At 51.7% G+C, this 27,030-nt stretch overlaps 3 protein-coding genes across 6 annotated transcripts; 2 read left to right on the top strand and 1 right to left on the bottom strand.

Moving 5' to 3' along the window:
* Positions 1 to 32: 32 nt before the first annotated feature.
* On the top strand, positions 33 to 11,157 carry MED8 (mediator complex subunit 8). Of its 2 annotated transcripts, XM_035018811.1 has the most exons (8): positions 66 to 140; positions 1,442 to 1,560; positions 2,409 to 2,553; positions 3,081 to 3,221; positions 3,429 to 3,510; positions 3,881 to 4,129; positions 4,944 to 5,004; positions 10,544 to 11,157. In XM_035018811.1, the coding sequence occupies exons 3-8, from the start codon at positions 2,551 to 2,553 to the stop codon at positions 10,848 to 10,850; spliced, it is 843 nt and encodes a 280-aa protein (XP_034874702.1). In that variant the 5' UTR covers positions 66 to 140; positions 1,442 to 1,560; positions 2,409 to 2,550; the 3' UTR covers positions 10,851 to 11,157. The 2 variants fall into 2 exon arrangements, with proteins under 2 accessions (XP_034874703.1, XP_034874702.1); XM_035018812.1 differs by lacking the exon at positions 10,544 to 11,157 and having other exon boundaries at positions 33 to 98; positions 4,944 to 5,329.
* Positions 11,158 to 13,541: 2,384 nt separating this feature from the next.
* Positions 13,542 to 21,744, top strand: ELOVL1 (ELOVL fatty acid elongase 1). 3 transcript variants are annotated; one of them, XM_035018809.1, is made up of 8 exons: positions 13,542 to 14,347; positions 19,352 to 19,411; positions 19,583 to 19,773; positions 19,948 to 20,028; positions 20,187 to 20,243; positions 20,327 to 20,432; positions 20,524 to 20,660; positions 20,823 to 21,158. In XM_035018809.1, exons 1-8 carry the CDS (start codon positions 14,311 to 14,313, stop codon positions 21,042 to 21,044), a joined length of 891 nt encoding a protein of 296 aa, XP_034874700.1. In that variant the 5' UTR covers positions 13,542 to 14,310; the 3' UTR covers positions 21,045 to 21,158. The 3 variants fall into 3 exon arrangements, with proteins under 3 accessions (XP_034874700.1, XP_034874701.1, XP_034874699.1); XM_035018810.1 differs by lacking the exon at positions 13,542 to 14,347 and adding an exon at positions 16,732 to 16,865; XM_035018808.1 differs by lacking the exon at positions 13,542 to 14,347 and adding an exon at positions 16,907 to 17,521 and having other exon boundaries at positions 20,823 to 21,744.
* On the bottom strand, positions 21,698 to 26,430 carry CDC20 (cell division cycle 20). Its single transcript, XM_035018807.1, has 11 exons — positions 26,358 to 26,430; positions 26,024 to 26,253; positions 25,760 to 25,908; positions 25,575 to 25,671; positions 25,265 to 25,393; positions 24,973 to 25,169; positions 24,767 to 24,861; positions 24,404 to 24,632; positions 24,113 to 24,238; positions 23,069 to 23,186; positions 21,698 to 21,943 (listed from the first exon to the last, which is right to left on the bottom strand). The coding sequence occupies exons 2-11, from the start codon at positions 26,202 to 26,204 to the stop codon at positions 21,765 to 21,767; spliced, it is 1,500 nt and encodes a 499-aa protein (XP_034874698.1). The 5' UTR covers positions 26,205 to 26,253; positions 26,358 to 26,430; the 3' UTR covers positions 21,698 to 21,764.
* Positions 26,431 to 27,030: the final 600 nt, after the last annotated feature.

The following is a 27,030-nucleotide window of genomic DNA, read 5'->3' on the forward strand; positions in this document are numbered from 1 at the left end:
AGTTTTCTGATTGGGGGACGAAGCCCTCTCACAGTGGCTCGCTGACTAGGAAACCGGAAGGGGAAGTCGGTGCCGCCGCCGCTGCCGACGCAATGCAGGTGAGAGCCGAGTTGGGACTGTTGACCGCTAGCTAGCTTCAGGTAAAAGGACTGAGAGTGGGCTGGACGAGGAGAGTGAGGAGTTGGGGCTGAGAGGAGAGGGCAGAGCCCTAGCTGGCGGGTAAGGGCCCGCGGGATGGGGAGGGGCGGCCGACTGGAAAAGTGGGGGTGGGGCCCGTCTGGCAGGAGACAGTGGCCGAGTCGCGAGGAAGTAGGACCCGCGGACTTGCTGTGGTGCACGAAGGGATGAGGCTATTGTACCCTGGGAAAGTTGAAATGCAGTCCAAGGAAGACGGCTCAAGAAAGTGGCGGGTTGGCTCAGGCCCTGGCCTGGGCTGTTGGATGGACGCTGTTGGATGCAGACATAACAAGGGATCTGGAATTGGAGAGAAACCCGAGGGGTGAAGGAATTGCTGGGGGTGGGGGGGGGGATAGGGGATGGCTGAAAGCTGAGCTAATTATAATCTGAGGCTGTGGGTGGAACCTAGGATCAAGGCTCATGTCATACACATTGGTGAGTTTGCAAGACGATTTTGCATCATTCTTCCCACACTGAGCCTGTTAGTTGTTAAGGATGAAGAAATTAAGTAAAACTGGAGGCCACAGATGGGAGGAAAATGTTTGCAGACACCCCAGCATTTAAAATTGTTTCTCTGGTGCTTAGGAGCGTGTGCATTTTTTTGTTTTTCACTTGCCACTTACTTTCTTGCACCTGGTTGACTGTCAGTGAATGTTTATGAGTTGACTAAGCTTGTGAAAGGGACACAGGAATCTTGGCACAGAGATAAAATGAGTGCCAATTAATTCAGCAAGAAGAAATTTGAAAACATCAAATGCGGAGGGCAAAGGAAGAGTGGGGGAGGGTGGAGGGAAGCGGTGGTACAAGCCTGGTGTTCAGGGAAACCTTCACGTGTGGGTAGGTTTCCCAGAGATTATGTTATTGGCAAGAACTACCAGGCTCACAAAGCAGGTTCTAGTACAGAAGAAGCTGAAATACATATGCTGCAGAGGTGTACAAAGATAATAAAGCCCAGGCATTAGGTCTGGTGAAAGTGTCTCAATGAGAGAGTACAGAGTGTTTCCAATGCAGAGAAAAGCCAGACATGAATTAGGAGATGATGAGAGAAAGGAGGAATGGTGAGGCGAATGGATTGAAAGGTCTAAGGGTTGATGCTGTCTGTAACCCAAATACCAAAGATAGAAAACAACCTGGCTCTCCTGCGCTAGGGAAATCCTGTGTTACTTGACTAGTTTTGCATTCTGCCATCCTGGCTTTCTAGCCTTCCTCTGTATGTATCATACTCATGGCTCTCTGGGTAACCAACCTGTTCCTGTCGGTGCAGAGGGAGGAGAAGCAGCTTGAGGCATCATTAGATGCACTGCTGAGTCAAGTGGCTGATCTGAAGAACTCACTGGGGAGTTTCATTTACAAGTTGGAGAACGAGTATGACCGGCTGACCTGGTAAGGGTTGCCAGGGCAAGCTGAGGAGGGCTCCATGGATGCTGGGGGTGGGGTGGGGAGGGGAGGCCTCCTGGTGGATAGGACATCTCCAGTGATGTCACAACTTATCACTTGGCAAACATCTTTTGATTTGGAAAGAGCTGGGTTTCCCAGCATTTAACAGGTGAAGTTTGTCTTAGGGCCATGGAATTAGAGAAATGCCCAGTTTCCCAACCCAAGTTCTTTTTTTTCCCTTCTTCTTCTTCTTCTTCAAAAGATTTTATTTATTTGACAGAGACAGGGAGAGAGGGAACACAAGTAGGGAGAGTGTGGGAGGGAGAACCAATGTGGGGCTCGATCCCAGGACTCTGGGATCATGACCTGAGCCGGAGAAGGCAGACACTTAATGACTGAGCCACCCAGGCGCCCCGCAACCCAAGTTCTTTCTAGCTTTTGATTCTCACCCTTTGACTTCTCTGGGAGGAGGTACTCCCTCAGTGGGTCCTCCCACTACAGTGAGAATCTAGTGTTCATCCTGGATCTCTTACCACAGATATTGCTGAGTCTTTTAGGTCCAACCTACTCTGGAAGTGTGGATCCTATTTTCAGGCCTGAAAGGTTTTTACCCAGTTTCTGAATGTTTAGTGATAGGTATAGCCGTGATTCTTATTTTGCCACTGGTCCTCACCCCATTCAAAGAATGAACTGCCTTATTTCTCCACCTGTGTCAGAAACTGAAAGTGTGTCCCTCCTGCCCGGTCCAGCTGGAGTGCTATGAGTCCTTTTGGGGTGAGCCTGGGAATTGCTAGTTTGAAGGACCCCTTCAAGGCTACTTTACTGAGAACATTCTGACACCTTATCACCACCAGGCCCTCTGTCCTGGACAGCTTCGCCTTGCTCTCCGGACAGCTGAACACTTTGAACAAGGTCTTGAAGCATGAAAAGACACCACTGTTCCGTAATCAGGTCATCATCCCTCTGGTGCTGTCCCCAGACCGTGATGAAGATCTCATGGTAAGAGGAGGAGAAAGGTACAACGTGGGAAATTAAATTCTTAGATGAGGACTTGGCACACAGTTGTTGCTTGGTTATTTTAGAAGTTCTGAATGTGTAGTGTGTGGCAATAGAAAGTAAGGGCTGCATTTTGGAGACCTTGCTTTTTTTCCTTCTGAAGTTGGGGAGCCGCTCCCAAATAGTGCCAAATAAACCTGAGGCCTCTGTCACTAAGGCAAAGACCTTTCTCCTCCAGTACCTATCTTGAGCAAAAAGTATGTTCTTTTGTGAGTTTGTCTATTTTGGTATTTTATTAAAACGTAGCAAAGAGAAACTTGCCCCTAGGTGTGGTAGAAATAGAAGTGTGAGGAGACAGAAATGAAGCAGGGAGTAAGGGCAGTAGTGTCCTTGGAAGCTAGGTATTTTAAGTATCAGGTGGTGTTTTCCCTGAAAATGTACCGTTTGCTTATGGAAGGAACTATATATATCAGGCCAGACTGAATCTACTCGAATTGCATAGGAGGATCAATAAAATCTGTGTGTTATAGCGGCAGACTGAAGGACGAGTGCCTGTGTTCAGCCATGAGGTGGTCCCTGACCATCTGAGAACCAAGCCTGACCCTGAGGTCGAAGAGCAAGAGAAGCAGCTAACAACAGATGCGGCCCGCGTTGGTGCTGATGCAGCTCAGGTTGGACGGCATCACTGCCCTGCTGCCCACCCCCCGCCCCCCCTTCCCTCAAGTCCCAGTACGAGAAGCTAGGCATTACCGTTTGTGTCTGGTGGGGATGCGCAGTTGGTTACCCATGAGTTGTCCCTGGAAGAGCACAAGGAAGAAACTTCACCACACTCATCTCTTGTTTGCCCTGATCTCTGCACAAATATATGTGTGTTACAGAAGCAGATCCAGAGCTTGAATAAAATGTGCTCAAACCTTCTGGAGAAAATCAGCAAAGAGGAACGGGAATCAGAGAGTGGAGGTATGGAGGGATTGGTGGCAAAATGGAGAAGGAAAAGCGGGAGGTCGCTGGAATAAGAGTGGTGGTTTTGGTGGTGGTGAAGTGAGGACGGAAGACCGAACTGCTTAGGAAAGGGACATTTCCATTCTGTTCGCCGTGTGTACTTAGGGCTGGCCCTGGAGCAGGTGGAGGAAATGGGCAAAATGAGAGGGGAGAATTCTGAGATAGCTGTGAGGGTCTTTGGGGGCTCTTCCTCTGGGCTGCCTGTGAGTGTGGATGCTGCTGAGCCCTGGTGCTCTGAGCCCCTGGGCTCAGCCTGGTCTTCCTCCTGGTAGGTTCATTCCAGGGTCAGAGGCGTACCTCAGGCTCCACACTTCACCTTTTTCTTCAGGTCTCCGGCCAAACAAGCAGACCTTTAACCCTGCAGACACCAATGCCTTAGTAGCCGCTGTGGCCTTTGGGAAGGGGCTGTCTAATTGGAGACCTTCAGGCAGCAGTGGTCCTGGCCAGCCGGGCCAGCCTGGAGCTGGGACCATTCTTGCAGGAGCCTCAGGATTACAGCAGGTGCAGATGGCAGGAGCTCCAAGCCAGCAGCAGCCGCTGCTCAGTGGGGTACAGATGGCTCAAACAGGTCAAACAGGTAAGGGGGCAGGGAATGACATGGTTGCAGACCTTGTAGAAGTAGGAATAAGCTGCATTGTCTGGGCCCCCAACATCCCAGAGCTGGAGATTTTCTCCCTTTCTTCTTGGACTGTGACTCAGAAAACAATGTTTTAGGAGTAAAGATCTCCTTTGAGACTCTGTAGCAGGCACCAGAGAAAGGAAGAACTTCGAGCAGCAGAAACTGCACCTCCTACCCCCATCTTAAAGTTCTGTCTCAACTACCCTTCTGGCCCATTTACTCTGGATACTAGGTGTGCTGTCAGGGTCTTTTCTTAGAGAGACTAATGGTCTTAACACCGTTCAGTAGGTACGCTGAGAATTGACAAACAGACAAGCTCCATGTACTCTTTCCTCTGTTTCCTCTCTCCTGCTTACCATTAATAGTTATGAGAACAGTCTGGAGGAATTCAGATGTACGTAGCTAAAAGAGGTTTTTGTTTTTTTTGTTTTTTTCCAAAGCTGTCCAGGAAAAGGAATAGTTACAATAAGAGAAAACTTTTTTTCTTTTTTTTTTTTTTTTACCTGTGACATTAAATGGGGTCTTAACTGTCTTTTCTGGGAGTAGCTAAGCAGGAGACTACTGGGGTGTTTTTTGACCCCTCCTACTATCAGCCCATTCCTCCCAGACACCTTCAGGGACCCACATCTCTGATCTTTGCTACCCAGGGTCAGAGGCAACAGAGGTTCTGAGATAGAGCAAGGGGGTGGCAGAAGGGAACCTGGTAGACCATCTCTGATTTATCATGAAAGTCCCACCATGTTTCAAGTATCTTTCCTCATGTTTCTTTTAGGGAAAATGCCAAGTGGAATAAAAACCAACATCAAGTCAGCTTCAATGCATCCCTACCAGCGGTGAGTGTGGCCAGCAACCTCCACTCCCAGGTGTCCCTTGCAGAGTTGGGCAGTGAAATTGCCTTTTGCCCAAAGTGAACTACATGGGTACAATAAAGAGAACATGGGCTTTCAGCACCAGACAGACCAGACCCCAGCTCCACCACTGACTAGCTGAGTGACTTTGGGCAAGTGACCTCATTTTTCTCAGCCTGTTTTCTTATTTGTAACTGGCGATGATACCTACCTCATAGGGTTGTTGTGAGGATTAAAATGAGAAAATGAATGTAAAACACTTAGTATAGTCTATGAAATGATGGGTATTCAATAAACTGTAGTTTCTACAGCTACTTCTCCCCACTGCCCTCCTCAGTCCTGGATCCAGAACTTAGTGGGATCTGACATTGCTTCACGTCAGTGGTGAGCTGACGGACCCAAGATCACGGGCTGCTCTGTTATGTTTGAAAGCCTGTGCTTACTTTATGTGGCCAGAAACTGTCGTAGCCTCTGTATGTCCTTAGGGGCGTGCAGGCTCTGCAGGCCCCCTTTGCCTAGGTTCCATCCTGGCCATCTCTCCGAGCTATGGGCATTGAAGCTTCTGGGCTGGGTCAAATGGCCCACCTGCAGCTCTGGTGAAGTGTGAGTCTGCTCTCCTCCTTCTCTCTAAGAAGCCAGTTCAGCTCTTACCTGGGAAATAGTCACAAAGTCGACTATCCTTTACCTCACCCCATACACATGAAAGAAGATGTCACAGGTCCGGTAGGTGGGGGCTTCCCAGGAAGTGGCTCTTCCAGGTAGGACTGTGTAAGAAAGGGATTTCTTCAGGGTTTAGTTGGCCTCATAATATGCCTACTGCCTGGACTCCAGCCAGGATGGCTTTCCTCCAGTCCACTGAAACTCAAATAAGAGCCAGATTGCTGGTGGGTGGGGATAGCCACCAGGACTTTTGCCTGCTTTGCATAAAGCTGAAGAGCAGCGTGAGTTGGGTCTGCAGCCTAAGCTGCCTTTCTCGCTGCTCCTTTGCAGGGAGGGGCAGGGTTTAAGTCAGGAGAAGACCAAAGGGTTTCTCTGAATAAAGTTTGTTTGTTTGTTTATTAGATTTTATTTATTTATTTGACAGAGAGAGACACAGCAAGAGAGGGAACACAAGCAGGGGGAGTGGGAGAGGGAGAAGCAGGCTTCCTGCCGAGCAGGGAGCCCGATGCGGGACTCGATCCCAGGACCCTGGGATCCTGACCTGAGCCGAAGGCAGACGCTTAACGACTGAGCCACCCAGGTGCCCCTCCCTGAATAAAGTTATTTAAATTGATGGCCACCGTGTCGGGGTTAGCTGACAGCTATTTATGAGGGAGCTATATAGGGATCAGAGACCATATGTCAGAGACTTTCAAAGTTGCTGCAAGGCAATTCTAATTTGTTCTCCATAAGATGTTTTCTTAGCTTTGATTAGCTTTGATGTAAAAGTCCTGAGCGGTATGAGGAGGGCCTGCTCATACCTTCCAGCTGCCTTTTTTCTGTTCTCTTCGGTCACACAGCAGTGCTTCGGCATTTGCTTGGTGCCGGGCAGAATTCTGCCAGGCTGTGGCAGCAAAGAACTGGAAAAGTCCCCAATGTCACATCCATTCCTGCCCCATCAAGACAAGAGATGGTATCCGCAGAGTTCGGTGGTCATAGACCCAACAGCGTGGGGAGTCCTTTTATCAGCTCTGAGGCAATGCCAGACCTTCCCCCCACTTCAGCAGTGCTGCCTTACTGCTCTGTCAGCCCGCTCAAGTGTTCCTTATGTTCTTACCGTTTCCCTCCTTGCTGGAAGCGTCAAAGCTAACTGTCACATTGGATAAAATTCAAGTTGTACGCCTCTAAAACCCTTGAAGGAGCTTTTGGTGACTGCCATCCTTAATTCCACCAGAAGATTCCCTCCTATTGAGAGGCACCAACCCCAAGTTCCTTTGTTGTCTCAGACTAATACTACCTTCATTCCCACCATAATATTTGAAATGGGTTCCTTGTCCTCCCGGAGTGGAAATGTCCTCCTGCCCCAACAGGAACATGTGCAGGACCTCACCTACATCTTGGGCCCTTATGCAAACATTCCTTACTCTGGAGGCACTCACATCTTTATATTCTTTACTCTGGAAACACACGTTCTCATTTCCGACCCCCTCCTATCCCCACATCCTCTGGAGTACACACACCTATGTAGCATTGCCAACTTTGGGACCCACACAACCTGGTAAATGCCTCCATGGAAAGTATCTCCCTCTCCTCACCCACGCATTCCCTCCATTCCCTCAGGAACGAATATATACGGTGCTCCCTTTGAAGAAGAGGACGTGATGTGCTTACTTGTTCAGATTTAGGATTTGTAAAAGATGGCTCTCTTGCTCTACTTTGGGGGTATTCCTCTGTTTCTGACTTCTCTGTTTTGCCTGGGGACTGTGCTTTCTCATACTCTCGGGGCCCCTGGAAAATGAGGTTAGGCCATCGTTTCCTGGGATTATGCCTAGGATGGAGAAAGAAGCACTGTGAAATCGTGAGATCTTACTGCAGTGCAGAGTTCATCCTGCTGAAAGCAGATTAAGAAAGCTTACTTAATCCATATATGCATGGGCCATTGCCATTGCCTAGGACTGGTCCGTGTCCAGCTCTGCCCTGTCGCTAGAATTCTGTCATTGTTGAACCTCCCTTTCACTCATTACCCCAGTCACCCCATTCTCTACCCCTTCTGATGTCTACTGCTGCCCTACCTAGCCAACTTTACTTAACCTTGTACTTTCTTCTGAAACAGCGAAAATCGATAGGTTGTAGCCAAGTGCTCCTTCCAGCTTCATAATGGGTTCTGTCTTGACGACTGAGCTGGAGGTGTAGACTGCTCACCTCCTGTCCTGCTGTCAGGGAGGAAGCTGAACTCTGCAGGAATGTCCTAGTGCAAGGCTGGTCCCTTTTTCCACCCATTCTCACCTCCCCCAGGCAGCTGGGAACAACCTCTCCCTTTGTCTGAGTTTCTTGTACAGAATAATCCTCCTTACGGACAATGTATTCTCTGTGCCCTGTGGACATAGGAGCCGTGTGAGCTGATCCCAGCACCAGGCAGGACGGAGGCTGAATCCTTCCAAATGCTTACCCTGGGTCAACTCCTGATTATTGTCCAGAGAAATTACTAAGGGATGTACGTTGACCTACTGGCTAAATCCAGAATTTTTTCAGGGCTCATCTTACTTGATCTCCATGGCGTTTCCTAGTGCTGATCATTTCCTTTTCATCTCTTTCTCCCCACTTGGCCCCTACGTCTCTGACCATTCCTTTTCTGCAGCTTTTGGCCTGTTATCCCTCTGCCCACTGTCTCTGTGACCACCACTTTTATTTTCAGCTCAGAGCTCTCTGCCCCTAGGATCCATAGGTACCTCAAATTCTGAATGTTCAAGTCCAGGCATCCTTCCCTCTGAACCTCTTTTTTTTTTTTCCTAGTTTCCTGGGTATGACCTAAGCCAGGTCTATGGAAGCCATCCTAAACCCTTCCCTCTCTGTGTCCCACCCCCAGGTGCCAAATCCTATCTCTTCTGGCTCCCTAATATCTATCCATCCTGCCCTGCATTTTAGGCCCTGGGCCTCTTTCCCTAAAAGTGTTGTTCAGACTCCCTGTCTCCCACTCCCACCCATCTTTGATACAGCTGCCAGGTCTTTCTAAACTGCTGATCGGATTACATTGCTCCTTTGATTAAAATCCTTTTGATAGTTCCCTCCCCATGTTTCTCAAACTGGAGTCCATGCACCTGGCAGGTTGGTGTGCCAGGCATGCTGAAAGTCCTTGGGTCAAATCACCCTGGAACACTCATTTTCTTGAGGGTAAGTAATTTAAACAGAGAACAAAAAACTATCATGTATGCATTATTAGGAGAAAATAGACTTGAAGGAATTCCTACTAGTCTGAAGGGGTTCAGAGTAAGCCACTGGATTTCCTGGGGGATATTTCTTTCTGTCTTTTTTGCCATTACATTTACTTCATTGAAAAAGTTTGAAAAACATCTCAAATTTCCTGGAAAGGCAAGGAAGATTCTGTGTGATCTGGCCCCCTGACTTCTCCTTAGTTTCTCTCTTGTCCTGCTGCCCACTCTGTTCTCGAGCCATACAAGCTGCTTGAAGTTTCCTGAAATGAACAAACTCTAGCCTCCGTTCTTTTTGTCCTACCATTCCCTCTGCAAGTAACATTTTGCCCCATCATTCTGTCTGATGAATACCCAATCATCTTTCAAAATTCAGCCCATGAGCTGGTCTTCTGTGAAGCTTTCTGACAACCCAGTGTGGGCACAACTCAGTGCCACTCTTAAGTAAGTAAGGTCAGTTACCTCCTCTTTTATGCTCTTTATTGTCCTCCAAGTTCGAGCACCCTGAACTGTCAGGGTTTGAATTCCAGTTCATCTACCTGGGAGCTAGGTGATCTTTGGCATGAATGTGTATGTCTGGCATACTATAGCACCTGGCCCACCGTAAACACTATAAATGCTAGCTGCTACTATTTTTTTTTTATTATTATTCACTTAGAGAGACACAGTGAGAGAGGGAACACAAGCAGAGGGAGTGGGAGAGGGAGAAGCAGGCTTCCCGCTGAGCAGGGAGCCTGATGCGGGGCTCGATCCCAGGACCCTGGGATCCTGACCTGAGCCGAAGGCAGACGCTTAACGACTGAGCCACGCAGGCGCCCCGCTAGCTGCTGCTATTATCAGTAGTGTGATTTAGTTGACTTGGGGGGAGATAGAATAATGTAGCATTTTGGTTAAAAGAGCAGGTTCAGACTGCCTAGCTCTGCCACTTACTAGCTGTGTGCCTTGGGAAAGTTAATTTACCTCTGTGCCTCAGTTTCCTTATTCCTGGGGATGATGATATTAGTGGCAATATTGTAGGGTTGCTGTAATGTTTAAATAGATTAATACATACTAAGTGCTCAGAACAGTGCTTAATAAAAGCTTGATAAATATTCGCTATCCTCAGGATAGTGTCTAGAACTCTGCTGTCCGTAATTGTTGCTTAAACCAATGATTGATCAATCCCTTTATGAGGACAACATCTTCCTCCCTGTGCACCTTGTCTATGCTGACGTCATGCTCAGCCTCAGGAGCTCAGCCTCCTGAGAGATCCTTTGTGCACATCTCATCCCCCACAGTGTCTCTTCAGCACCGAATGCAGAGCATTTTTACATTGGTTTACCTGGTGTCATAAGTCATTTTTGAATCTAGTTTTGTGAATTTTTTTTCTCCCACTTAGTTGACACCCATACTCTCCCATTAAAGCCCAGTTTGGTCTCTTAAATTGTGTCATTTTGCTTTGAGGCCGAATGACAAGCTCCCTCACCTGAAATGTTCTTTGTCCCCCCTCCTAAACTGTATCTCCTGTCCAACCAATTGAAGGCTCAGTTCCGCAGTCTGCCTACAGTTCTGTCCCTAAAGGGGGCCCTACACCATGCAAAGATCTCTCTGTGCAGTTGTGATGAGTTCCCTCCTCATTTGTCCATACTTAACCAGGTCTGGGCTCGGGTCTTCACGGGTTTGTTGTAATTCCCCAGGTATCACAGATCAGAGCTTGTGCTTGCCTCTCTTCACACTCATCACCAGTCCCACAGGCCTTGCTGTGTCACGGCAACTCCACTGTTCTTGCCACTAAGCTGTAAGTACTCTCAGCTGGAGCTAGGACCCGGGAGTGAGGTGCTGTGTCACACGTCTACTGCTCGCAGAGGCTCTGCCCTCTACTTGGACCGTCTGCCCTCTCTCTTTCCTGCTGCCAGTCCCCTTGTTTATCCTTCCAGTGTCACTCCTATCAGGTCTTTACCACCTCCTTCCCTGTACACGCGACCATTCTTCAATTATACCTGATCTGGACATATCCATTGTGTGGCCTGAGGCAAGTTTCCTCCCTTCCAAGAACTCCAGTTTCCACCTCTGTGAAATGGGATTATAGCCCAGACCTCAAAAGGGTACCTTCAACTGAACATATTTAAAATTAAAGTGAAACCTTTAAGTAGCTCGTAATTTTCTACTGGGTAAAGTCCAAACTTCTTAGAAGGGCATAAAAGGCCCTTGAGGTATAGTCAGCATTCAAATGTTAACTACTATTCTCTTCCCCTACTCTCTCCTGAGCAATTTCATTTTTTATTGCATCATGGTATATTAGACTGCTTTGATTATAGCACATTACAATTAAACTAGCCTAACCAAAAACAGAGAGGGGGACCCGATTATATTTGGGTTATTCAGATGGAGGGTTGAAGGGTGACTGGCTGCAGGGGGCTTGGATATCTGAGGCTCTCTCTGTATTTTGGCACTCTGCAGCAGTAGGGCTCATCTCGTGCAGGAACTCTGACTGTTCTTGCTTGGATTCTGGGCTGTTAGGAGCTCGGACTGGGGGAAACTGGGAGAACACCATGATTAACAGGCCAGTGGAGCGGGGGCAGGAATTCCTTAAAGGAAATGAAAGCAAGGGGCTGGGAAAGTGAGCTCTCACAGTCCACTTTATGTGATTTCAGAGAATCCTTGGATTTTTTTTTTTTCCTCGAGCCCTGTCCATTCTAAACTTCCAGAACTGTGTTTAAGATTACCTATGGAGGGGCGCTGGGTGGCTCGGTCGTTAAGCGTCTGCCTTCGGCTCAGGTCATGATCCCAGAGTCCTGGGATCGAGCCCTGCATCGGGCTGCCTGCTCCGCGGGAAGCCTGCTTCTCCCTCTCCCACTCCCCCCTGCTTGTGTTCCCTCTCTCACTGTCTCTCTCTCTCTCTGTAAAAAGAAAAAAAAAGATTACCTATGGAATGTGTCATCTTACTTCACACTCCATATGTCCCCAAATGCATTCTTTTCCTCCACTCTGCTTCACCTGAGTTATCCAGCATGACCACCTTCCTGTCAATTCTGTGTCCTCTGTCTGCTCTATGCTCTCAGGCCTTCTGTGTGTCACAGCTGTGTGTGTGTGTGTGTGTGTGTGTGTACATCATACCTGTGCATTGTAGCTGGTCTCAGCTGGCTCCCCTTCCTCTCCTTTCCTCCTAGTGATATATTGTCCCCAGGTTTGTCTTTCTAAAGAACAATGGGGATCATAACCCCTTTCTTAAAATTCTTAGGGATGCCCCAGTACAAACAAAACTCCTCATTCTTTCACTTGGGACCAACCAACTTTTTCATCTTCTGGCATATAAAGGCCTCTTATTCAGTGTATGGTTTGGCCAAGCACAATCAGGTGTAGCAATTCCCTGTATCTGTGCTGTGCTTTCCTCCTTCCATCCCTTTGTCCACACTTTTTCCTTGGCCTGGAACACCAGTGTTGCTTCTGCCTTACTTGCCATGTGACTTTGAGAAAAATCCATCACACTTTCTGATTCAATTCTTTCCACCCATGAAGCGGCGGTAACAGTAGTTATAGGACTGAACCATAAGAACGCATGGAAAGCAGCTCTTAGGGCCCCATTCTTGCCAGAGAAAGTAGTGAATAATAAGCTACGCTTTCTCTTTTCCCCTTTTGGCCCCTCTCAACACATCTTCCAGATCTGGGTAACTGTCTTTCCCTCATCTTGATAACCTCCCCTGGTTTGTCCCCTAAGCAAAAGTCTCCCCTTTTCCCTCTCCACAGCCTTTTCTGCAGGTTCTATCACAGCCCTCTTCCCATACCTGAGTTTCTTTAGTTCTGTTCAGTGAACACTGCATGCTACCCACAGTGTGTAGGCATTGGCTGCCAATGGACAGATGTGACGAGTATTCACGCACAGTCTCCCCCTTCTGCCAGCTGGATGTTTTTCCAGCTCTGGTTCCTTCAGCAGAGGTCTCAGCCTTAGGTGGAGGACACTAGCTAGTGGGCGAAGGCCCAAGGATATGCAGAATGATTAACTGACAACCCCTTCACCCTCTCTTCACTCCCCTGTCCTCACAGACTCAGCCCTCCCCCCCAACTCCTCTGTGTGGCGACTGTGTAGAAAGTGCCCTTTGTCCTTTACAGGATGGGGAGGGGAGAAGCCTGACACAGCCCCCAAGAGACTGCTTTCATCTCTATGTGCCACACCTGGTGTCTGTTAGCCTAGACCCTCGGTTCCTATCATTTTTAGCCGACTCCCCACATCTCCCATGCTCTGTCCCCTCCACTGCTCCACCTGTTCGCCCACCTGCTCGTACACACACAGGCATGCCTTTTTCCATTTGTTTCTCATTGCTATTCCTGCTTCTTTGATCCCAGTTCCTTTTAATATTTCTGCTGAAACATGTAAAGCCTCAGATAATCATGGGAACGGAGTTGTTTGCGTTCACATGGATGGTGGTTTTCAGACTGAACCCTTGCAGAAAATAATCAGTGGTTTATCTTCTGGGGAATGAGCATGGAGAAGGGCCCCTAAGAGAGCAGTGAGTGAGCAGTGAGTCAGACAGGGTGGGACCCCCCCGGGGGGAGTCACCTCACTTCCAGTTAGTCAGAAAGGTTCCATGAAGGAGGTGGAATTTTAGCTGTTGGACTGGGGCTTCTTCCCCTGCACCCCCCTCTCCAACACCTGGCTTTCATACTTATCGAGCCTGTGAGTTCCTGGACCCCTTCCTGGACCCCTTCAGTTTCTCCAGTTTATCAGCCTGCCCCTTCCACCTGGCTTCTCTGCAGGCCCCAAATGACCTCCTCCCCCAGTCCCCTGACAAATTTACCCTTCTTTTCCGTACATGTCAGTCTGTGAGGTGTTCTCCTTAGCCAAAGGCTAATCCCTCCGTGTGTATGCTGGATCCCATTGTCTCCCTCCACACCGCACATAAACATGCTCAAGCCTCTTCCCGTCAAAAACAGCCATTAGAATCAATCTGAAGGTAAGAGCCAGACATTGATATTTTAAAAGCTCCCCAGGTGATTGTGTGCAGCCAGGGCTGAAAAACATAAACACAACAAAATCCACACTTACCATGGCATTCAGGGCTCTGTATAAACTGATTCCTGCCTGTGTTTCCCGCCCTGACCTCTCTGCCCTCTGAGCTGGAGCCACACCGAACTACCTAGAGCTCCCCAAACCCGCCACATCTCTTGCTTCTGTGCCTTCACACCCATGCTTCCCTCTGCCTGGAATGCGTTTCCCTGCTTTCTAGAAAGTGCCCTTCAACATTCAGCTTAGTGTCCTTTCTGTGAAGCCTTCAAGAACTCACCCCCACCCTGGGGTAGGGTGCCCCTCCTCAGTGCTTTCATAAGCCATTATCTCTGTGGGAACACTCGCCGCATGCTAACTATGATTGGTTTCCTCCTCTAGATTTGGAGTGTTTTGCAGGAAACCCAGGGCCGTGGAGACGCCGTTTGGTAGGATGTGGGGCCAGGTGATCTCTTATCAGAGATGCTTCTGCCCAGGACTAGGACAGGAACTGAGCGAAGTGAGTCTTGGTGCATGTTCACTCATGTAGTCCGTCAGCGTTGACTGACGGCAGGCTGTGCTCATTTACCGCTGGGGCCCAGGTGAATAAGTGGGTAGCTGAAGTTCCCTGCCTCTCCTACCTTTCACCTCGGTGACTGCACATCCTCGCTGGTCGTCTGCTTTATTCGTGTCTCATTTGTCCCGAGGTGGACACCGAATGCACAGCCTCTCAGTAGAGCTCTCCGAGCAGCGTGTGCACACGGTAAGCGCTGAGGAAGCATCTGTCGAACCGGTGCTCATGAGTCCACACACAAGACTGACATATTGGTTTCGGCAGTGGTATGTTCTTGACGTATGGGTTGCTCTGCACCCTGTCTGAAACGTTGAGCCCAGAAGCAGGGCTAAGCGCTGCACGTGGCCCAGCTCCTTCACGCTTCGCGAGGATGGGGGAGGCACTGCAGTTGCCACTGTATAGAGGTTCGGCAGTTTGCCGAAGGTCACGCAGGTACTCACTGGAAGATTTAAACTCAGGCCTACGGAGTCAGGGGTGACCCCAAAGCCACCAAAGTATACCTGGAACACATTAGGCTTTCAACAAATATCTACTGACTCAAGGGAGACTGCCACCCCCAGGGAAGTAGAAAGCCTTCTGAATCCTCACCGTCCTCCCCGCCTGACTCTGGGTCCTTCGACCCCTCTTGCCTTTCTCACAGTCTCATTTATTCTAATATTCACTCCACAAACATTCTGAAGGATCAAATGAGCCAGCCAGTGGGCCCAGCTGCAAGAGATACGGAGCCGACTACCACGTGCCTCTGGCTGAGAGGAACTTCGAGTGGGGGAGGTTGCAGACAATTGCGTCGCTGTAGGACTGCTGTAGGATTGGGGGAGCAGTGCGCGGAGGAGGGGATTACTACCTGGGAGAGCTGTGTGTTCCTTGTATTGAGCCAGGGGACAAGGCTTGGAGGGGTGGGAGTGTGTGAAAGACACAGACATCCTTGGGGAGCAGTTAAAGCCTAGCACGGGAGAGTAACACAGGTAGAATGGGAGGCTGAGGGCCAGATCAGGGAGGCCTTAATGTTATAACACTAAGAAATTTGAGCCTTTTGAATACTCTTTCCTTTCAAGGGTAGCTGCTCACAGGCTGGATCATAGATCTAGTTTGGCTCTGACCTCTTACCTCTAAGACTAAACTACACGGCATCCCACCATTTATGAGCATATTATTTCTCCCAAACCACGGTCTCTTCTGAATTCCCTTCTGTCCACATTTACACCGTCCGATCCAACAAGCAGTTATTGGGTCACGAGATGCAAAGCACCGCTCCAGGAGCCGCTCAAACTTAGTCCTCACCCCAGTTCAGTCTAGTGGGTGAGTGTGTGGAGCTGGGAGGGGAGTGCAGGAAGCTGGATAGACAGCTAAGTATAGAGAGTCAGTTCACCTGTCTTGGGGACATCTCCAGTGTCTGTCACTCACATCCCATCAGTTTCCAAAGCTGCTTAGGTCAGGCTGTTAGCTCTCACCTGGTCTGCCTCAATAAGCTCATTGCCCTGGCTGCCAGAGTGACGTGACTCTGCTAGCCCGTAAACCCCGGGCCGGGACAGCAGCATCTGCCTCCTTCACCCCTGTTGTCACTAGCACTTACCACACTATTGCACATGGTAGGAGCTCAGTAAGTATGTGATCATACAAGCCTGACTGTATGTAGCCTCGGGAATCTTCACTCTTTCTCTGCTGCTTCCAGAATAAAACCAAACTGCCCGGGTTGGCCTTCACGTCCTACTAGATTCAGCCACAGTTGGCCTCACTTCCCTTTCTTTTCCTTTCAATACCTTCAAGGCCAGTTTAGCCAGTGATTCACTGTTCCTGCCCCAGGCCACTGTATTCTCCCACTGTGAAGTCCTCTAAGCAGTTCCTAATGCTAGGGCTCAGCCAAATTTATGGGCTGTTCGAGAAGGCTTCCTTGCCCAGCTGCTCCCTCCGGCTGAGACCTCTCTGCTACCCCTGGTTAGCCCTTAGCACACATGTGCTGCCTCCCGCCCAACCCTCCCTCCACCCCCTGGAGAGAGAGCTCTGGAGGAAAGGGCTGCTGAGGCCTGGAACTTTCCGCAGGGTCCCAAGCTGGGTAGGCCTGCGACGGACAGAAGATGTGTTGGTCGCGTTGGTGGACAGTCACTGGAGGTCCCAGAATGAGGCTGAGTGTCAGGAAGAAGCCAGGTGCACCTCCGGCGAGCCAGGGCCGGCCCAGGGCGACCCGACGGAGCCGGCGGCGCGTTGCCGAGGGAAGGGGTGGGGAGTCCCGGCTGGGCGTGCTTCCTGCCCCGGAATCTGGCGGCCCGCCCCTGCGCCCGCCCCTCGGGCCGAGCCGAGTCGGGGCCAATCAGCAGGCGCCCCCCGCCCGGCCCGCCCCGTCCCCCTCTGGTGACAGAAAGTCGGCCCAGCAGATGAGGAAGTGGCAGGCAGGCTGGCCCTGGGGACTTCTCTCTGGCCCTGCTCCCTCTGAGCCCTTCACTGCTGCCCGCCTGGCCCCCCACTGGTGAGTCTGGACCTTCCACGGGCGGGCTGTCCACGTGCCCGGGCACCCTGCCCGCTTGGCCCTGCCCTGCCCTGCCCAGCCTGTGGGCGAGGCTGTTCCCGGGACCGTGGGTGGGAGGTCCCAGCTCTCTGGGGCCGGGCCTGGCCGGCAGCCTCCCTCCGATCCCGGCCCCTATTTGCTTAAACCTAGGCTTTCTTCCACCACCTCCCGGTCTTGTCCCTCTAGGCTCTTCCTCTCCCTCTCCTTTGCTCCCAGTTCTTCTCTTTTCCCTTCCCCTCCCCCCTCCTTTGCCTGTCTTCTTTTCCCTTCCATCCATCTTAAAGGAAGGAAGCACCCGCCTGAGTTCCCCTACCAGGGACACACCCAGTGCTCCTCAAGCAGGGGGAGAGGTCCTCTCCAGAGCCTCGAGCCACTCCTGACCTCCAGGGGGCATGAGTGTTTGTTGGGGGGCGGGGGGTGAACTTGAGGTGGTGGTTGCGAGAGCGGGAGAGATAACCAGCTGGCAGGCTCACATGGGTCAGGGAGGAACTGTGTGTGAGCACAGGCCTCTGCCAGTAGGCCCCGCCACAGAAGAGGCAGCCAACGAGATCTGATTGTGAATGAATGAATGATGATTGTCGTCCATGAAAGAGATCTGTGTGCAAGACCGAAGGCAGGTGTGTCTGCATGTGGTGAGGGTGACTTTATGTTTATTCATCTCTAAGTGGGATGTCTGAGTTTATGTCTGTGACCACATTTATCTGTGACTCACATACGTGTGAGTAAAGCTGCGTGTGGGCCTGGGGGTGTGAGCATGAGCATTTGAACGTGGTAGTGCAGGACCAGGGAAGGCGGCCGTGTGAGTGTTTTGGGTGTGTTGCCAGTGTGAATGGAGTTAGGAGTGGGTCTGAGTATCAGAAACTCTGCATGTCGGAGTCCATGGAGGCTGTTTGGGTGGTGTGTCAGAGGGGGTGGTGAATGCCAGCAGGAGGTGTGTGGGCCCTGCGTGTACATAGGTGTGCCAGCCCTGGGTCGGCCTGTCATTGGTGCCGGGGAGAGCTGTGCGAGAGGGAGGACTTGGGGCCTGACCATAGTGGGGGCAGTTGGGGGTCCCCATGGAGGCTGTGAGAGCATCTGTGGGATGTGTGCCCAGCAGAGTGTGTGAGGGGCACGCGGATGGCCTCGTGGAGATGTCAGAAGGTGGATATTCTTCACTTAGTGCCTGCACGGCTTGTTCCCTGGACAGAGGGGACCTGGCAGACTAGAATGCAGGCAGCTCGCAGAGCATCTGCTACCCTGGCCGGTTGGGGAATGCCTTGCCTCTCTGGGACAGCCTTGGCATCCCAGGCTCTCCTGGGTCTGGGCTGAGGCGTTTGTGTCCCAGTGCGCCCTCCCCCGACATTCCTTCAGGTTCTGAGGGGGAGAGGGCCTGGCTCATTAGGACCCTCCCTAAGGGAGGGGAAGATTCCTGAGACCTCCCCCACTCACCCACCTCCTCACATGCCACTGGCCTTGCTGCCCCTCCCAGGGAGAGAAGGGTGATTGTACCCATTCTGAAGCAGGACAAACTGAGAATTTGTGGCTAGCTTAGGAGAGGATGCTGGGTGTGGGTTTTCAACAATTCTCTTTGGGCCAAGGCTAGGCCTGGGCTGGAGCCCTGCGAGGTTTCTGGCTCAAAACTAAGCTAGAGCCTTAGCTCATCAGGCTATCCAGGGTGGGTGGGCGGTGAGTCCCATACTTTACTCTTGGCTTTCTCAATCCTGGTGGGTCTTGCTCCTCCAGGCCCTGACCTGTGGCCTGGACCCACCCTCCACCCCATGCCGCAGTGCAGCGGGGGCGGGTGGAGGGCGGGGCGCTACCAGATCTAGTCGGACAGGTGGAGCCGCCGGGGCAGGAGTCTCCTGGAGCCAGGATTGGGAGCGGAAGGGAAGGAGGGGAGTGCCGGAGAGGAGGGGAGCGGGGAGCGGAGAGAGTCTCTGGAGGTGAGAGCCCGGGAGGGCAGAGGAGAGGAGAAAGGGGCAGGGGTGGGGGGGTTGTGGGGGCGAGCATCCCGAAGGTGGACCGGAGCGGTTGAAGGGGAGGATCCCTGGGGAGAAAAAGGACCATCTCCCGGATGGAGAGGCGGGAGACTGGTGGGGAAGGGAGAGGCAGTCATTCTGGAGAGGAGAGGTAAGATTCTCCGGAGAGAGACCGGAAATGGAGAGTTCCCCTGTGGAGGAAGAGGGGAGGTGAGGGCGGGTGGTAAGAATCTCGGTGGCGGAGCAGGGAGTGAGCGAGGCGAGTGAGGTGTGGAGAGGCGGGCGGCACAGCTCTTCCCAGCAGGCAGGCAGGCTGCACGGGAAGCCGTGCCTCCTACCTCCGGTCCCGGCAATTCCTTCCCCTCCCTCCTCTGTCCTTTCTGTAAGGAGGTGTCGGGAGTTGTCTCATCTGGTCTGTGTCCTGTCTGTGGGTCAGGGGTGGAATGGGGGCACAGCTGGCCCTGACACCCACCCCCCATCCCTCCCCAGAATCTTTAGCCAGGATGGAGGCGGTTGTGAACTTGTACCAGGAGATGATGAAGTATGCAGGTAAGATGCTGTCCTCCCTCCTGCCCCAGGATCCCTGGATCTAGGGCTGTCTCTTACTGGAGAGTCCTTGCGAACCCCTTGACCCTCTGTGACCCGACCCCATGCCTGTACACCTGGTGGGGACCCTTTGGACCCTGTGACTCTTTCTGACTCCTTGACCCTTATCCACAGATCCTCGGATCCAGGGCTACCCTCTGATGGGGTCCCCCCTGCTAATGACCTCCATCCTCCTGACCTACATATACTTCGTTCTCTCACTTGGGCCTCGCATCATGGCCAATCGGAAGCCCTTCCAGCTCCGGGGCTTCATGATTGTCTACAACTTCTCACTGGTGGCGCTCTCCCTCTACATTGTCTATGAGGTGGGCCTCTGGGATACCTAGGTTTTAAATCCTGCTGGCAGGATAAGGGGCAGGCCTTGGGGTCAGAGCATGGCATCTCTTTTCCAGAGAGGCTCAGATCCATTTCTTCAGCTAGATAGCAGGAGGGATTGGGCAGGGTGGATCCCTGGTGGTCTAATCCACACCCCTTCTTAGTTCTTGATGTCTGGCTGGTTGAGTACCTACACCTGGCGCTGTGATCCTGTGGACTATTCCAACAGCCCAGAGGCACTAAGGGTAAGTGGGGGCGGAGCGGGGGGGGGGGGGCGTGGGCGGGCAGCTAGGTTATAAGCACCTTGGGGATAGCAGTTTGGCTGTGCCCTGGGCTTATGGGCCAATTCAGGGAAGTTTTTGGGAGTAGAATGGGGGTCCTAAGTCTGCCTGGCTTCTTGCAGATGGTTCGAGTGGCCTGGCTCTTCCTCTTCTCCAAGTTCATCGAGCTGATGGACACGGTGAGTGGTTATAGATTTCTGAGGCCCCGGGGGGAGAAAGGAGAGGCCCTGGCTCTGAAACCCATTTCCCCCACTCTTCTCAGGTGATCTTCATTCTCCGGAAAAAAGATGGACAGGTGACCTTCCTACATGTCTTCCACCACTCGGTGCTTCCCTGGAGCTGGTGGTGGGGGGTAAAAATTGCCCCGGGTGAGTGGTGAAGGCCACTGGGGGGAAGAGGGGCAGGCACTGAGGACCAGCAGCTCGACTCTTCCTGACCTGGTTCATTGTCCCCTGACAGGAGGAATGGGCTCTTTCCACGCCATGATCAACTCTTCTGTGCATGTCATCATGTACCTGTACTATGGGCTGTCCGCCCTCGGCCCGGTGGCTCAGCCCTACCTGTGGTGGAAAAAGCACATGACAGCCATCCAGCTGGTGAGGGGCCTGGCCCATAACCATCCCCCCAACCTTCTTTCCTGGTCTGGATCCTACCTTTATTCAACCTGTGTCACCTTTGACCCCATGCCTCCGCATTCAACATGCCGTCTTTCTCTACCGCCTCTCACTGTTCCTGACCCTTGCCTTTTTCTATTCTAGATCCAGTTCGTCCTGGTCTCGCTGCACATCTCTCAATACTACTTCATGCCTAGCTGTAACTACCAGTACCCACTCATCATCCACCTCATCTGGATGTACGGCACCATCTTCTTCATGCTTTTCTCCAATTTCTGGTATCACTCTTACACCAAAGGCAAGCGGCTGCCCCGTGTACTTCAGCAAAATGGAGCTCCAGGTACTGCCAAAGTCAAGGCCAAATGAGAAATGTGGCCTAGCTAGGTGCCCACCTAAGTGCCTCAGGACTGCGCCTTGGGCAGCATCTGACTTCTCCCCACCTACACCGGTGACCTGTGACCAGGGCTTAAGTGGTCAGGACTGAGCAGGGGATCGGCCCTCCCCTCCCCACAGCTGGTACACAGGGACCACAGCTTCCGTTCCTCACCCACTTCTCCTGGCCAGCTCCAAGGACATGGCCTCATTGCCCTCTGCCACTCCAGAGCTGGGGGCTGAAAGGGCTGGACACTTATTTCCCCCTCCCTGCCTTAAACTTGGGAGAGGAGCACTCAGGACTGGCCCCCACCAGGGTCTTGTGGCCTTTTTCCTCACACTGGAGGTCAGCAATAATCTGTCACTGCGGACCTGTGATCCCTCCTTCTCTACCCCACACTGAAGCAGAAGCTTCTTGGCCAAAGGTCGGGGGGAGGGGGGGGTCCTGGGAATACAGCCTGTGGAGGCTGCTCACTCACTTAGGTCTTCATTAAAAGTGACAGAGGAAACCACCAAGGCTGTGTGTTACATGTGTGAATGGAAGAAGTGCTAGCCCTGTCTGCAAACAGGAGGGATGGTTCTGGCTGAGGACAGTAGAGAGGAGCCTCTGGTAAGGCTGCTGGGACAGAGGTCATGCAAGGAGAAGAGAGGGAGACATGACTTTATTAGAAAAATAAAAAAACCCCGAAAACAACTGAGGTGATGAGTTGGTCCTTAACGGATGCCTTGGTGGATGAGGCTGCTCTTGGCTGCACTGGCCTTCTCCCGCTCCCGCCGCCGCGCAGGGTCCAGCTCAAAGCAGCGCCATAGCCGCAGGGTCTCATCTGCTGCTGCTGAGGCCACGGTGGCCCCATCTGGGCTCATGGTCAGACTTAGGACCCGGGCAGTGTGACCTGAGGCGTGAGAAGGGAGAGCAGTGCATATGAATGCAGACACCTCCAGCCTCCCAATATTGAGGGCCACCTACCTTTTTTGTTTTTTATAACACTTCTGAGATAATAGAATTCATCCTTTTAAAATATACAATTCATTGGTTTTTAGTATATTCACAAAGTTGTGCAACCATCACAACAATAATTCCAGAACATTTCATCGCTCCATAAAGAAAGTCTCTCCTCATCACCTTCTCCCCCCAGCCCCTAGCAACCATCAATCTATTTTATCTCTTTGCATTTCCCTCTTTTGGACACTTCATGTAAACAGTCATATACAGTATGTGGCCTGCCTTTTGTGTCTGGCTTTGATCACTTAGCACCTACCTTTTTTAAATGTTGAACCATTTTTTAAATTTAAATTCAATTAACATATAGTGTATTAGTTTCAGAGGTAGAGGTCAGTGGCTCATCAGTCTTCTATAAGACTGCTTGACTGACGTCCCAGCTTAGTATCTCAGAGGCAGTTCAAACTTCACGTGTTCAAAAGGAAACTCATCACCATTCATTTCAAACCTGTTCCCCTCATGGGTTTTCCTTTTTTTTTTTCAGTTTCAGAGGTAGAGTTTAGATTCATCAGTTGCATATAACACCCAGTGCTCATTACATCACGTGCCCTCCTTAATGCTTATCACCGAGTTACCCCATCCCCCCACCTCCCTCCCCTCCAGCTACCCTCCAGTTTGTTTCCTGTCATTAAGAGTCTCTATGGTTTGTCTCCCTCTCTGGTTTCGTCTTGTTTTATTTCTTCCTCTCTTCCCCTATGATCCTGTTTTGTTTCTTAAATTCCACCTGAGTGAGATCATATAATTGTCCTTCTCTGATTGACTTATTTCACTTAGCATAATACCCTCTAGTTCCATCCACGTCATTGCAAAGGGCAAGGTTTCATTTTTTTTGATGGGTGAGTAGTATTCCATTGTATATATACCACATCTTCTTTACCCCATTCATCTGTCGATGGACATCTTGGCTCTTTCCATAGTTTGGCTATTGTGGACATTGCTGCTATAAACATTGGGGTGCAGGTGCCCCTTTGGATCACTACATTTCTATCTTTGGGGTAAATACCTGGTAAGCACCTACCTTTAAGCTCAGCCACCTTGGCCATGGTTGGGTACTTCCAAATAACCAACTGGTTCTGGGCAAAGCCATGGCCTGAGATGAGCTCCTTGTAGTGGGGAGACCAGAGGATGGAGCACACCTGTGGAGAGGGGTTGGGATGTGGGCACAACATAGAGCCAACACTACTCAAATGAGAACTAAGTCCATTTGAGTGTTAGGCACCCTGCCAGGTGCCAGACTCAGACTTGAATCATCACAGTTCTTATAAAAGCTTTTTGAGAGAATTATTATCCATTTTAACAGGTAAGGAATCAAGCAGAAGGAATTTCAGCAAGTTGCCTAAGATCACATGCAAATTTAATAGGTGGCAAAGCCAGAATTTGAACTCTGGCTCCAGAGCCCAAGTTTAGAATAGAATGAAGACTGCATGGGGGAGATGAGGGTGGAAGGAGGGAAAGCTGGAGTAGGTGCAGGGAGACCCCCCAGCAAGGGCCTCAAATGTCATTCTACCCAATGTGGATTGAGTGCTGTAGGTGCCAGGGAGCTACTGCAGGGTTTTAGGACAGTAACAGACAACCCAGATCCAGTGCAGAGGACAGACTGGAGGAGATGAGAATGCTGAGGGACCAGGGCAATGGGCCTCCACTGAGAAGAAGCATGGCCGTAAGGGGAGGGGACACATGTCAATGATACTGAGGTAAAAATGATGTGTTTTGGGGACTAGCTGAGGAGGATGAAAGATTCTAGGAAGTCTGGCAGATTTCTGAATAAAGTTCTGTCCCACTCAAACAATATAAGAGGAGAAAGAACACATTTCAGGGAGACAAGAAGTGACAAATGTAATTTAGGACATATTAGGGTGTTGCCGCCTATAGGGCATGAGGTTGGAGTTGAGCCACAGACATTAGTGTGGTCTGGACCTCTTGAACGAGAGCTGAGTTAGAATTTTGGAAATCATCAGGGCAGAGAGTTGGTGAAGCCACTGGAGGGGATAGTTGCCCAAGGAAGACTATACAGAGTAAGAATACTTCCGGGAGGGAGAGGCTGGAACAGGTAAAAGACTACCTGGGATTGAGCATCCACAGCACTCAGACAGGCCCCAGAGCAGACATTCCAGATTCGAATGTGTCGGTCGCTGGTGCCCCCTCCTGTTGCCAGGACATTGGACTGCCAGGGACACCAAGCTACAGCCTAGGTAGGATAAAGGTGGGGTCAGCAGGTACTAGAGCCAGACAAGGAGCTACAGGGGTCACAGGGTAATCCCGTCCCATCCAATCCTACCATCCCGTCTCCCCTTAACAGTCCCCAGGTTCTGGGTGAGGGTCTGCAGAGGCCCCAACCCAGCCCTACTCTCACCTTGACAGCCCCTTGATGCTGGGTGAATGTCTGCAGGGGAACCCAGCCACCCTCTCCAGGAGCACTAGGCCACACGTTGACCAAGTTATCGTTGCCACCGCTGGCCAAATGTCGTCCATCTGGGGCCCAGCGCAGTCCACACACCTCCTGGCTGTGGCCGCTCAGTGTGGCCACATGGTGTTCCGCCACCCGAACATCATGGTGGTGGATGTGGCCAGAACGTGAGCCACTGCAGGAGGGAAGGGAATGAGGTTCAGTGTCAGTGCCACCAAACTCGGCCAGCAGCACGGAGTTGCTTCAGTTCAGAGGTGTACACCTCTGGGGACAACTGGCAAAAACCACAGACCAGCTAAAACCACAAACCTGGACACGATGTAGCTATTCCAGCACAGGGAGCTCACCCGGGCAGAATGACTGGTCATGTTTCGAAGCCGCTTCTGCTGCTGCACATCCCATAGCTAGAGAGAAGGCCGCTAGGATCAGACTGTGACTTGCCACGAACACCCTCCCGCCCGACAAGCCCCCTGGGTGTGGGCGCCGCAGAACTGGAGCACAGGGACAAGTCTCACCTGCACCTCCGCACTGCTGGTGCCCACAGCCAGGTAGTTGCCCTCTTTGATCCAGGCCACAGAGGATATATAGTCCCCAGGCTGCTCCATTTGCAGCAGCTGCAAGATGTCCCCAGAGCTAGCACTCCACAAGTACACGCTGCTGTCCAACGCCACAGCCAGTACATTCCCAGCGCTCCAGTCCACAAGGTTCAGGTCTGCCAGAGCAGGGAGAGGGAAGAACATGAGCTTGTTCGCCTGCTCCCCAGGCCCTCTTCCTCCATCCGATGGGCAAAGAGGAGGCTGCACTCACAGTAGTCATTCCGGATTTCAGGGGCGTCCAGGATTCGGTCTGGCAGGGAAGGAATGTAACGGCAGGTCTTCCGGCTGGAGCCAGGCGTGGCCTTCTGGCTGTAAAGCACTTTCAGTCTGTTCTGGTAACCTGTGGCAACGGAGTGGGCCCACACACTGGGACAACGGACTCTTCCCTGTGGCCCTAGCCTAAAGGTCAGGTGAACACCTCTCCTTCCCTCTCTTAGGTGGGAAGAGCAGACAGGCATCTCCTCTCAACTGTAGGGATGGGCTGACACCTCCCTCCAGGAACCAAGAACTTTGGGTCTTACCCTCCGGGGCATTTTGTGGTTTTCCACTGAGCCGAAGGATCTTGGCTTCCTCCACATCAAAACCGTTCAGGTTCAAAGCCCAGGCTTTCTGATGTTCCTGGCACAAAGGGCGAGGGTGAGGCAGGATGGCATGATCCAGATTACACAGGCGGGCCTTGTGGCTTAAGCCCCTCTGGGACACATACCTTCTTGGTGGGCGTCTGGCTATCTTCAGGCTGGTTTTCCTTGCTCAGGAGGAAACTGGCCACTTCCATCTGGGAAGCACTGCGATGGGGGATATAGCGGTCACCTCCAGGTTTGCTGGGAGTGGTCTGAGCCTTGGAGCTGGATTTGCCTGGGGCAGGGAGAGGGAAGCCAGAGAGTCTGACCAGGCTCCCGGGGGAAGAGGCATGAAGGCCGCTCTCAGCCGTCCTCTCTCCCTCCCCGATGTCCCGCCGCACCCCACTGACCGGGAGTTCGGCCTGGGGTCCTGCCGGCGCTGTGGGATCGGTTGGCTGCCCGCATGGGTGAGGGAGCCGGCCCCGCGGCTTCCTTAGCTTTGCGCTGCCAGCGCGCGGGAGGTGCATTGGGGATAGGTGCGTCCAGCTGCAGCAGCGAGTGCAGGTCACTCTCGAACACGAACTGCGCCATGGCAGCGTCTGCAGAGGGAGGGGTCCTTGGAGAGGGTGCCCGCCGAGTCCTGGAGGAAAAGGCGACCGTGCTCGATCTGGGACGGCCGGCCACTCACTCAGGGCCACCCTGGCCGCAGCCCCGCCCGACCCAGGACCCCCGACCGCCCCTCACCTTCAGCCCCCAGCAGGTTCCAATCCCAGACCGACTTCAGCACTGCCTACCTACGCTTCTTAAACTCTCCGCTCCGAGCACTCATTGGCTCCTTCAAAACCCAACCGTCGCAACCGTCGCCTTCGCCCATTGGCCTTTTACGGCACAGGAGGCGGGTCTTCCGGTGCAAGTCACAGATCTCACGATAATCCAGCCATGGAGCGTGATTTGAAGAGTGAGAGCGTGAAGGCCGGTCCCCAGAGAACGGGTGTCTGAAAGCGAGAGGGGCGGGGCGGGGCGCGCCTGGGGGCGGGGCCTGCGCTGCCGCTGCATTCCCGAGCCGCTTCCATTCATTCCTCAGCTTCCCCTCATCCGCCCTTTACCTTAAAACTGCATGTGATGTGCGCCAGGAGTGCATTTGTTGTGATGTGTGGAATTTTTGAATCACTTTTTTGTACACCTGAAGCCAATATAATACTGTATGTTCCCTAACTGGAAGTAAAATAAAAACTTAAAAAAAAAGAAGATACATATAAACACACATACAACGGAATATTACTCATAAAAAAGAATGAGATCTTGGCATTTGCAACAACATGGATGGACCTAGAAGGTATTAGGCTAAGTGAAACTAGTCAAAGAAAGATAAGTACTGTGTAATTTCACTTATAGTGGAATCCAAAAAAACAAATGG

Source organism: Mirounga leonina, unplaced genomic scaffold (genome assembly GCF_011800145.1).
Source record: "Mirounga leonina isolate KUSES-001 unplaced genomic scaffold, KU_Mleo_1.0 Mir_173, whole genome shotgun sequence".
Lineage (NCBI taxonomy): Eukaryota > Metazoa > Chordata > Mammalia > Carnivora > Phocidae > Mirounga > Mirounga leonina.